This window comes from Archocentrus centrarchus, chromosome 3 (genome assembly GCF_007364275.1).
Source record: "Archocentrus centrarchus isolate MPI-CPG fArcCen1 chromosome 3, fArcCen1, whole genome shotgun sequence".
NCBI classification, from domain to species: domain Eukaryota; kingdom Metazoa; phylum Chordata; class Actinopteri; order Cichliformes; family Cichlidae; genus Archocentrus; species Archocentrus centrarchus.
In genome coordinates this window covers 31,997,194-32,009,400 of record NC_044348.1, presented here as the reverse complement: position 1 = coordinate 32,009,400, position 12,207 = coordinate 31,997,194, and the positions used below count along the sequence as shown (strand labels likewise).

Here is a 12,207-nt window from a genome sequence, read left to right as displayed (position 1 = left end):
TCTCTGAGCTGTAGTGATGCTGTGAAAACCATCTTCATTTCCTGCTGGCGTTGCATTTTCTCAAGTTTCACCACTGCTCGGCTGGTAGTTTGCAGACAAACACAAAACACTACAGGCAGCCATGGAAATCTGCTAGCAGCCAAAGCTTGTACCAGAAAGTTTTTGGTGCTGCATCTTCTTTAAGCATCTTCATCTGGTGAAAGCCAGAGACTTCCAGGAACCAATTCCAACTAGTCTGGGAATACACATTTTTCCCTAGTGATGGGTGATTGTATCACGTCCAGTATGGCAGACAAATCTAAAGCAATGTGTGCATGACGTCACACCAACCTCGATAAACAGATGAAAGAAACGGTTTGTTTGCTTTGTGTAAAAAAAGTACAGAAATCAGATTGTTATCCATTTCTATCTCCAAATTCCCTCATCTTACAAAGAAATCAACTCCCAACCAATAAAGACAAATATGACGTCACTTCTTCTCTTGGCAATACTACAATAAATGCCATTCAAAATCAGACACAGTGGAAAATCTCATATACAGAATTCTGTAGGCCATTTACAAGATTTCCTCCTTGATGTTTATAAAACGAAAACTTTTCTAACTAGATAAATTTACCCATTAATGCATGACTTTCATGATAGTTACACTCCAAACACACCAAAAAAGAAAGAAAGAAAAAAATAATAAAACTTACATTAAGATTCAGTGGATATCACTGAAGTAAGCAGGATGGAGCAGACAAGCATCACTGAGCTGTTCTGCCTGAGTGATCTCATGATCAGGTGTTTTAAGGTTAAAATACAGAGGTGCTTCTGTGCTGTCTGCCGGACGTGTTTGTTTTAGGCAAATGTTCTTTATGGGGCCAATAAAATGACTGCAGTTCAAAACACTATTTTCAGTGGAGTTTGGACTTTGGCGTCAGTCTGCTGCAAATTAGGTCTGTTAATCGGAATATTATTATATACAATTAAAAAACAGCAAAATGATGTCAAAATTTCCAGTTTTTATTGCTCATACTGACACTGCAGCTTTTATGAATTAGCACGGTATTTAGAAATACATGTTCAGATGTGCAAACTGGAACAGAAAAGGTTCATATTTTGATAAAGTTACTAAAGAAATTTCTAAAAATCTGAAAACAGGATTAGAATAAAACATGTAATGCATGCACAATACAATACAATGCTAATGGTGTAGTCAACTTAACAACATCAGAATTTCTCAAAGTATTAAACCAGTGGCAGGTGAGCTGCATTTAAAACCAAGATCAGGTCTGTATGTGGAGCAGAAAAGTGGACATGTGACTTCAAGGAGAAAACCAATAAGGACCATTTTCTGTAGTTATTCCTCTGACCTCTGGACAATCCAGTGGGAGTTGGTGCACAAGAAATATTTGATCTTTTCTCCATCTTCTGGTCATTCTGGATTCTCTTTCCTGCATCAACTTTCACCTCCAGAAGTGCCAGAAATTAAAAAAAAAAAAGGTTTAAATGTGTAGCCATCTTATGTCAGCTGGTCTTGGGAATAATAAACCCTTTACCACAAAGATTTACATTAAGAAGAAATTTTCAAATATTAGAGCAGAGTTGTTAAAATGTTCATGCTGTCACATTCATTTACATCATTTAGAATCAGTTACTCCATGATCTGTTAAATTGTTATGAATATAAATGTCCTGATCTAAAGCAGAAACAATATTGCCACACTTTACTGTATTGTGCTGTACATTCCACCAACGCACTTCTTGATATGTTTCTAGTAGTCTTTAAGCTGGTTGATGGTGCTGCGCGTTTCACTGCTCGTTGGAGGAACTGAGTTTTTAGCCTTTCTCAGTGACATCACAAACCACAGGAAGATGAAGAAACCTGCACGGCACAAAGGAGAGAGTGAAGCAAAGGATCAAACTGAGTACAGGAATTTCCATGAGTGTGTAAATCATGCAAATGAAACTGATAATTCATCTTTATCAGGTTAATGTTTATTCACGCACAGTAAAAAAAAACCAAAAACTGTCATGTCAAAATCCATTCCACATTCTTCTGCTCTTACCAAAAGCCTTCCCTTCCTTTTATTAGCAATGTTGCAGCTCACTGAAACCTTTAATCAACACTCTAACCAACACAGAGGACTAATAAATATTTTCTGGTAATTTCCAAATCAATTTCATCCATCCATTTTCTTATCCAGCTTGGTGCTGCAGGAGCTTATCCCAGCTGTCATAGCGCGTGAGACAGGGAACACCCTGGACATGTCTAACACAAAACTGAAAATATTATTATAACTTTATAAAACTTTACAGAACATTATTGTATTGACTCCTCACAGCCCACCTGCAGTACCTTCTTCTCACACCAGGGGACACAAAATGTGGACTCAGCAAGTTTTTTTATGTACCAAAAGTTTTATATATTTAATCAAGGAATTCAAAAATTTACATTCATGCATTGAAAATCTTCAGTTACAAGGCTGTACTACATACAAGTGAGTAAAATGTTTTGTTTTTACATTTTTATTATTTTTTCCAGCATCTGGGATGTATCATAGTATCATAATCAAAACTACACCAAGTTTATGTCTGTCACATAGATAATATGTGCACTTTACCAAGTAGATTTTTGGGCATATGCTCAGAACAGGTGATATCATATGAGAGGCTTCACGTTTACCTTGATTTTGATAAAAGGTTAGTCCTCTAGCCATGATTCCCTTCAACAGAGAATCACATAGAAGCAGATTGTACTGACCTTGCAGTGAGTTCAGGATGCAGAAAAGGTAGACACCAGGAGTGGTCAGGGATCCAAATGAGAAGAAGACCAGGCCCCAGGTAATGCCAAGCAGAGCACTGACTCCCAGCAGACGACAAATATGTTGCCCGACTCTTTTACGGTCAATATGTCCAAACTGTTTTGCCAAATACAAAAGCAGGTTATAGACAAATTGCAACTAACAGAGTCCTTGAAATGCAAAGTGTGTTCTCTGGACTCAGTTGTTCTCTTATAGTGTGTTTAATGGAAACTTTTTATTTTAAGTATTTATTAAAAAATATTACTAGTACATAGCGTTCTTTAAAAAAAAATAAAAAGCTAAATAAGGAAACTCATATTTTTGTCGCTTAAAAAGCAAATGGGAATTTTAAATTAAATAAGGAATAATTAAATGAGGAATAATGTTGGTTGGTTGCTGGTAAAACCAGTTAATTGTTGGTTTGGGGTTTTAAAGGGACCAGCTGATTTTGAAATGAGTTGACTTATGGTGACAAAATTACCTTTTTGCGATGCCCAACACTGAAAACACGTCTGACTGTCACCCCAAACATGATCATGTTAAAGAAGAACACCATGGAGAACAGTCCTGCTGTAGTCACCACTTTCACAGTTTCATTGGTGATATAGCATCTACAAAGAAAGGAAAAAGATGATGATTTAATGTCCCACAAACAGTAATGTAAGAGACTCAGTGTATCTACTTAAAAAAGATTTGATTATTTTTCCTTCTCAACATCCAAATATACAGAAATTCTGATGCACATGCAATTTAAATACAAATTACGTCTAGATTTTACATGAATAAAAATTTGTTCCTTACATTGCAGTTCCATCTGAGTTAGAGACATGACCATAAAACGCTCTGTCTATGATCACCACCACTGACACAATGACTGCAGGGACACCTGAAACATGTAAAATGAGCAGTCATAGGTTTGCAGACTGAAAAAGACAACTTTCTGTTTGAAGGATTCCACTCACCCCATCCCACCACACAGAGTTTCAGCAGGTATCTGCTGACATAGATGTCGAAGACTTTGACAACAAGAAGGTAGAGGTTGAATCCCTCCAAGGCCATCCAGCTGAAAGTGGCCAGCAGGGAGTAGTGAAGTAAAAGAGCCATATAAAAACAAAGTCCAGTGGAGGACCCTGCTGCCACTGTCTGACTGGGCAGGAAGTGCAGGTTGAGGAGGATCAGGGCAATTACGAGGTTGATGTGGATCTTCATAGAAGCATCTTCTCTGAGTGTCCTGTTAGACAGGGGAAAGGTGATCTGTGGTGAATGACAGCTTTTGTGTCAAGTCAATGGTCATATTTTGCTTGCAAGGAAATTATGCCATATGAAATGGAGGAAGAAAGAATGGAATCGATAAGAGATTTAAAATACAGAAGGAAGGAGAGGAAAAGTAAGAGAGGGTGATTACATTGCCTTTTAAATTAAAGAAAAAATGGAAAGAAACAAAAAGGCATTAGGTCAGTAAAAAATTTGGATGACAGAGCAAAGAGAGGGCAGAGGGTAAAGATCCTAATTTTACATGTTGAAAATATGAAAGGGGGTTCAGTGTTCCAACATCTGCAATGGATATCGCAACTAGAGACTGACAAGGTACAGCACAAATGTTACAACAAGGGGGAGCCAGGACCTCAGCTCAGGGGAGATATCATCATCCTCACACTCCAAGATTTGGTACCAAACCCCAAAAACAATTCACTTTCAATTTTATTTATATAGCACCAAATCAAAACAAACAGGCACCTCAAAGCGCTTTATATTGTAAGCTAAAGACCCCACAATAATTAAAACAACTGATTGTTGAATGCCAGAGCAGCTGAGCCAAAAGAGAAGATCGTGACTAAGCTGGAAACCTGGACCCTCCGTGGCCAGTTACCAAGTCTACGTGAAGTACCCTCTGAAAGTCTGCTAGAAGATGTGAAATGCAACACTACAGATGATCACTACTGCAACCGTCACTGACACCAACCAGCAGCCACAGACACCGAGACAAGAAATCTCTTTTGCATGAAGGGTTTCATCCCAAATCCAGCAGCCTGAGACTGTACGCTAAGCAGAAGGAAGGAGGCCGAGGACTAGTGAGTGTCAGAACCACGGTCCTAGATGAAACAACAAAGATCCATGAATGCATAAGGAAGATGGCCACAAGGGATCATGTGCTTAGTGAGTACTTCAGGCAGCAGAAACCCGAGAAAGAAGAGAAAGAAGAGGAACCATCATGGAAGGCCAGGCCACTGCGAGGCATGTACCACCGACAGATAGAAGAAGAGCTGAAATCAAAAAATCCTACCAATGGCTGGACAAAGCTGGACTGACAGACAGCACAGAGGCACTAATCATGGCAACCTGTGTCCCATTAGCGCACACAGGCCAGCCTTAGTCCAATAACTTGTGTGCTGCTGTGACTCCGTCAGACTGAGCTCTCAATTGCCGTGGCAGGGTTACGTGCTGTGATTGGCTGGTGGATGCATTCCTATTGGTCACTGGGCGAATCATGCTCACTCCATGCCCTTAATGCATGGTGTGACATGATGGGCTTTTTAACAGCTTTCCATATTTCCTATGGAAATCTGCTCACTCATACAGCTCATCAGTCAATAATCCTCCATTAGTCTGGTAAAACCGGAAGACAAATGAGTTCCTGTCAGAGGGTGGGTATATGCATGCCCACTCACTTCTACCTTGACAGTTCTGATCCTTCTGTCTGATCCTGGAAAGGTGTCTGTAATCAGTCCAACAGGCCATACTACATGGGGAAGTTGGGGATCAATAATAACTGCTTTGCCCAGGAGAACATCAGGAGTCTCTGCTTGCCATTTGTGTCTGGTCTGTAGGCTCGGAAAATAATATTTAATAAAATGCTTCCAGAAATATTCAGCCAGGGTTAGGGGGTTAGGGAGTGACTGGGTCCACATCAGCCACACCTGAGGATACGTAACCAAGGGGCTTTGAATTCAGAATCCCTTCAACTTTTGTGAAGAGAGTCTGCAGAATCTCTTCTGTTACAATCTGTGCCCCTAAAGTTGTCTGTAGGGCCTGCTTCAAGGAGGGAATCTCTCTTTTCCAGCACCCACCAAAATGGGGAGGACCTCACCTGCTGAGCAGCAACCTGTGCCTGTAGTTCAGGGCAGGACGTTAAAAGCTTTCTTCACCTCTTTCCCCGCCTTTGAAGTTAGTGCCTTGATCAGAAAGCAGTTCAGATGGTTTTCCCCTGCGTGCTATGAATCGTTGGAATGCCATAAGAAAGGAGTCAGTGTCCATGGTGGAGAGGGAGGTCAACGTAGACTGCTCTAGTGGTGAGGCATTTAAATATGATGCCCCATCGCTTCTCATTTCTTGTACAGGCTAAAACAGTCCTCGCCTGTTGAGTAGAATGAAGGCTGGTGAAGCCAGAGTCTTTCGAGGCACTCTCCACTCATAGACAGCAGGGGGGTCTTCACGTTTACAATCCCACCAAATGAACTGGAGCAGTGGCTGGTCTTCCGTTAGAAGTCGGACCTGATGAAACATCCCACAGATGTCTCTGCTGATTGCTGATTGATGACTGTATAAGATTCTAGGACTCAATCTATGGCAGCGCCTCCAGAAGGGGGGCAGCATGGCCACAGTTCACCTATCTCCTGTTTGTCTTCTTGGATGGGTGTTCTGTTAACTGTAATTTCCCCATTGTGGGATCAATAAAGTATCATCATCATCATCATCATCTCCATTTCTTAGCAACACCTTGCAGATTTTCAATAGGACTTTACATCCTCCTAGGGGTTTTTCAGTGTATAACACTTCCTCTCCCAGTTGTGTGGTGCCAGTGTCCATTGTTGAAGATGATGCTTGGGCTGTCTCAACTTTCCTAGTGGACCAGTCATTGACGTCATGGAGGACAAGGAGATGTTATCGGTTGCATATCTTACAGCAAATTTTCAAATCTCATTCTGCCTGATGGGTCCTACCACAGCGCCAGCATCAGTTATTATCTTGATCCAGCTTTGCCTTTGAGCTTTATATAGCTGTCTGAAGTTGGAGCAGTTGTGTGTGTGGGGTGCAGGCTGTGCAGAGATGCCCCTGAGACAATCCAGCACATAACAGCAGGGTGCAAGATGCTTGCAGGTAGGGCATACATGGAACACCATAATCACGTGGCTGCCATAGTATACAGGAATATCTGTGCTGAGTATGACCTGGAAGTCACGGGATCAAAGCAGGGTACACCCCCAAGAATGACCAAGCTAAGATCCCGTGGGGCTTCCAGATACAGACAAACTGGTGACGGCTAACCAACTGGACATAGTAATCATGGACAAGCACAGGAAGAAGGCCGTAATGATAGTTATAGTAATACCAAGAGATAAAAAGAAAAAAAAAGGACCCAAGCTTGGAGGTCAAAGACCGCCCACAGGGTGAGTGGTGAATAACTTTCTTATCTGTGTATATATACCCATTTGTGATGAAGAGCAAAACAGCAATGGCCAGAGTTAAAAGGGAAAAACAGCAGCCAGTCAGTGTAAGGTATGTTAAAATCTCCTGGTCTTCAAGTGAGATGGAAACGGGCACCTGTGGAAAAAAAATACACATTCCTGTTATCTTTAAATATTTCTGCTGTCACAGTTAGTGAGATAAATTTGAGATTCTGAGGTATTTTTAATGTGAGTGACTCAGTATTATAGTGACATCTCTATGCAGAAACACAATAAGTGGGGGTGGTTAGCACAGTGGTGTGGTGGTTAGCACTGCTGCCTCACAGCAAGAAGGTCCTAGGTTTGATTCCATCTTGGCTGGAGTCTTTCTGTGTGGTGTTTGCGTGGGTTTCCTCCGGGTACTCTGGTTTTCTCCCACAGTCCAAAGACATGCCTTTACTGGGGTTAGGTTAATTGGTTATTCATAGGTGTGAATTTTTCTAAGCAGAGGGGCTTTCTCAGGATCAAATCACAGCTTGTTTCTAATAAGATTCTGAAATAGTTTGTGAACACTGGATGAGCTTCTGATTGAAAACTAACTTTATCACAGATATAGAATTTATTGAACACAAGTTTTCTATCAGTAATCCACCTGCTTGAAGCAGTGCAGATAAATGGTTGTCAGGGCGGGGAAACAAGAGATTGATGGACAAAATGAGATTTCTTGAATTATCAGTAAGATGTTATGTTTATATTTTGTTGAAGGGACTCCCCTGAAGTCACAAGAAATTCAACTCTTAGAATCCACTTTGTACAGTGAAACAGACAAACAGTCCTACCATGAGCACAGCAAAGTATGTGAAGTGGTCACAGGAACAGGTGACATTACTGGGTGTCGACAGAGTGATGCAGCCATCCTGACTAAAACCTGGTAAGTCAAACAAACAGATCCATTATACATGTGATGCTGTCACATCTGAATTACAACACCTCAGGTTTTTCATCCTGAGTGAATCCACAAACCAGAAATACAAACACAAACAAGAAATAATTGTGTTCTACATCACTGCTTGTAACAGTTGTGGGGTTTGGTTACTCACTGTTTGTTGAAAAATCAAAGAACTGACAGGAGGGTGTTTGGGTTTCCTATGACACAAAAATACTCCACGGTTACATGTGAATAATAATACACATTTACACTCACTGCCCACTTTGTTAGGAACATCTGTTCAACTGCTGGTTAACAGAAATATCTAATCAGCCAATCACATGGCAGCAACCCAGTGCATTTAGGCATAATTCAAGATGATGTGCTGAATTTCCAACTGAGCCTCAGAATGGGGAAGAAAGATGTCTTTGAATGTGGTACGGTTATTGGTACCAGACAGGCTAATCTGAGTATTTCAGAAACTGCTCATCTACTGGGATTTTTCCACACAGCCATCTCCGGGATTTATAGAGAATGGTCTGAAAAGGAGAAACTATCCAGTGAGCAGCAGTACTATGGGCAAAAATGCCTTGTGGATGCCAGAGGTGGAAGACTACTTTGAGCTCATAGGAAGGCAACTGTAATTCAGATAACCACTTGTTGCAACCAAGGTATACAGAGAAACATCTGTGAATGAACAGGACATCAGACCTTGGAGCAGAAGAGCTACAGCAGCAGAAGACCACACCACATGCCACTCTTGTCAGCTAAGAAAAATTTGCACCGGCTCTCCAAAATTGGTAAATAGAAGAAAATAGACTGGTCTGATGAGTTTCAATTTCTGCTGTCAGAAAAGATCCACGCTGCTTTCTATCAATGGATCATATTTTCTGGGTACCTTAATCCAAATGAGTACTTTTTAAATACTGCAGTCTGCCTGAGAATTGTTGCTGACCATGTCCATTCCTTCATAACCAAAGTGTCCTCATCTTCTGATAGCTGCTTTCAGCATGTAGTTTCACAAAGCTCAAATCATCTCAAATGGGTTCTTTAAATGTTTCAGCACCTTTGACCCCAGGGAGGGGGTACTTCATTTCACACAACAATAATCTCCTCAAAGTTATATTGTAAGGTAAAAACCATACAACAATATGGAGAAAACCCAACAATCAGATGACACCCTATGAGCAAGCACTTGGTAACAGTGAGAAGGAAAAACTCCCTTTTAACAAATGTAATGAAATGGGAGATCCACAGCATGGATGTGCAGCTGAAAAATCAGCAACAGCTGTGTGATATTCTCATCAATATGGACATCTCAGAGATTAGTTCATTAATCTGCATGAATTCAGCCAATTCAGCATCTTGTTAAATTTCAGCCTGGTACTGGCAAGATATGCCTAATGAAGTGGCCATTGAGTGTTTTAATTTTTTAATTTTTAACATTTTATTTTTTACTGAGAAAAATTTACACGATACAAGTGTTATTTATGTGTAATGGAAGATTATACATATGAATCCTTTTACTAACTTTTTGTGAGAATGCAGACTATTTGTTCATGTTGTTTTAAAAATAATATAAAGGTGTGGAAGGTAAGACTGGAGTACGTGATGAAATGAAGCTGTAGTTACATTTATCTTCCTGGTAATCTCCACGGTGATGTTGACACGCTGCTGTAGTCCTGATATGTTCTTGCCCTGCACACTCAGGCCAACCAGTCTCTGATCATACACTTCATATGAGGAGCCAAAAATATTCTGCAATATAACGTAAGCTTGTCAGCTGGCTTGTGGAACATTTCTTCTTTCCTGGGGTATCTACTTCCTTCATTTAAATAAATAAGCAATCTGATTACTTTTGATTTAAATGTAGTGTTGCTTCAAAAGCCTATCTTTTTGACGTGTCATGTCACAAAAATGTTTTCCCTTCTTTTTCTGCTAGATGTTGTTGTCTTTAGCAGATTTATTAGCTTACTAGTATTTAATGACAAATGAATTAGCCAGAAAATATTAACATTTTAGTTTTGTTACAAATCTTATTGGGATAAAAAAAAAAGCAAGACCAACTGTAAGTGGGAGTTAATATTTATACTGTAAATATGTAAAATTAGTATACATGGGTGGGGGGGTTTCCTCATACCTTTTTCTACAGAATTTTATATAACAGAGAGCACTCTCTGACCCTTACTGTTTCAGGCAACTTAAACAATGAGAAGACAATCGCGTTCCTTTCTCCAGCAATAACTTCTCTCGGTAGACGAATGTAGACTGTTCTGTTGAGAACATCCGTTAATCCCGCCTTCATCATCAATAACAGAAAGAGAAACACTGCATGTGAATACTTGTAACAGCTTAATGCAGTTCTTGAGCTATTTTGCACGTTGTATTGCATGGCAAACAGTGAGCTGTCCTTGGTGCTAGAGGCAAAGCTGCATGATCAGAACAATCATTACAATTCATTCCAATTTTAATCAATGTGTATACAAGTTAAGTTTCATGGCAATCGATCTGTGATATGAAGATGGGAAGATTTATACAAAATGATATTCCACACAGTAGAGCTCAGTAAAAAGTGACAAATCACTAAAGTTATCATGGTTACACAATCTCAGATCCACAAATAGAAATATTCAAATATAACAGTAAAAGAACGATGTGACCTGTTAATTGTCCTTATGACAAAGTCATGTATCAACAAAGTATCAACAAAGTCTGCACCAAATACTCATCATAAAAAATTATCATGTGGATCCAAATATGTATGCAGATCATTTAAAGATATGACAATGAGATCTAAACCAAAGGGGTGGGCAGTGCTGATATTTCTGAAACTCTGTCAGCCAGTGAAAATATCTCCATTTGACTTCAGATCTGTCATATTTGTTCTCATACCTCGTTGTCACTGGCAAAAATTTCAAGGCTTTCAGCAGTATCATTGGGTTTGAACAGGAGGACAACTAAGTTGTAGGAATGCATCATTATGGTCCCTTCCACTTTTGTTCCATCAAGAATCATTTCTAGGTTCCTCATGGTGCTTGGAAAATAAAAAATAAAAAATATTAATATGCATCATTTTGATTTCCAAATCCTCACTATATGCATAATAGAATATCTTAAATATGATTTTAATTTCAATCACTTGCAAATTCTTCATGTTTTACTCTCATATAAATGTTTGACCAAAGACTTTTTTTTTTTTTTTTTTTTTTTTTTTTTTTTTACAAACAAACAGGAACACAGATGCCAGACGAACATAAAAAATTTAGATGTTTACTCAATGGTGTTTCCAGGGATGGCAGGTTCCAAATTGCTCCATACATACTCCAAACAGCAGCTGACTGTTAAAGAAATAAAGGAAAGATACCATGCTCTATTCACAAAGTCAATTAAAAGTTCCACATAGTCAAAGGAATTAAAGTTTCATCTCGCAATCCAAAATATTCATTATACTATAATCTTATCCCACAGACTGTGTGGAAAAAGGTGATTTGTGGAACCCAATGTGGAGAGGTAGCGTCCCGTACGACTGCACTCTTCACCCTGTCTCTAACAGGGAGGTCAGTCACCATTTGGAGAAATCTCATTTCCACTCCTTCTATATGTGATCTCGTCCTTTCAGTCACGATTCAAAGCTCGTGACCACACACTGTTGAAAAATTCTCGTGAAATCACAGAAATATTCCTGCTGTCAATCTCCCCTCACTCATGAAGACCCTTTTGTCAAGTGTCAGAATTTATTTATTTATTATTATTATTATTAGTAGTAGTAGTAGTATTATTATTATTAGTAGTAGTAGTAGTAGTAGTAGTAGTAGTATTATAACATCTCCCTAGTGATTGAAAGAAGAAGATCATGCCTTCTGGGCGCCTCTTGGTCACTTCCTGTTTTATTTTGACAGTCCTGTGTTCTTTGTGCTTTGTGTGGTTTTGCCTCCTTTGTGTTATTAGTTTCATTTGGTTCACCTGTTGTTCCCTGCTGTGTCCACGCTCTCAATTTCCTTGTGTTTATTTAAGTTCTCAGTTTTTTGTGTTCCTTGTTGCGTCTTCATCTGTGTTCCCTCCCAGCTGTGTGTTCCCCTGTTTAGTGTTTTTCTCTTTTTCTCCCAGGC

General features: G+C 39.6%; 1 protein-coding gene across 1 annotated transcript; it reads right to left on the bottom strand.

Moving 5' to 3' along the window:
* Positions 1–1,732: 1,732 nt before the first annotated feature.
* On the bottom strand, positions 1,733–11,128 carry LOC115778250 (adhesion G-protein coupled receptor G1-like). Its single transcript, XM_030726310.1, has 10 exons — positions 10,991–11,128; positions 9,731–9,856; positions 8,271–8,316; positions 8,010–8,098; positions 7,212–7,327; positions 3,748–4,016; positions 3,587–3,671; positions 3,267–3,396; positions 2,746–2,902; positions 1,733–1,866 (listed from the first exon to the last, which is right to left on the bottom strand). The coding sequence occupies exons 1-10, from the start codon at positions 11,126–11,128 to the stop codon at positions 1,757–1,759; spliced, it is 1,266 nt and encodes a 421-aa protein (XP_030582170.1). The 3' UTR covers positions 1,733–1,756.
* Between the last annotated feature and the right edge of the window lie 1,079 nt (positions 11,129–12,207).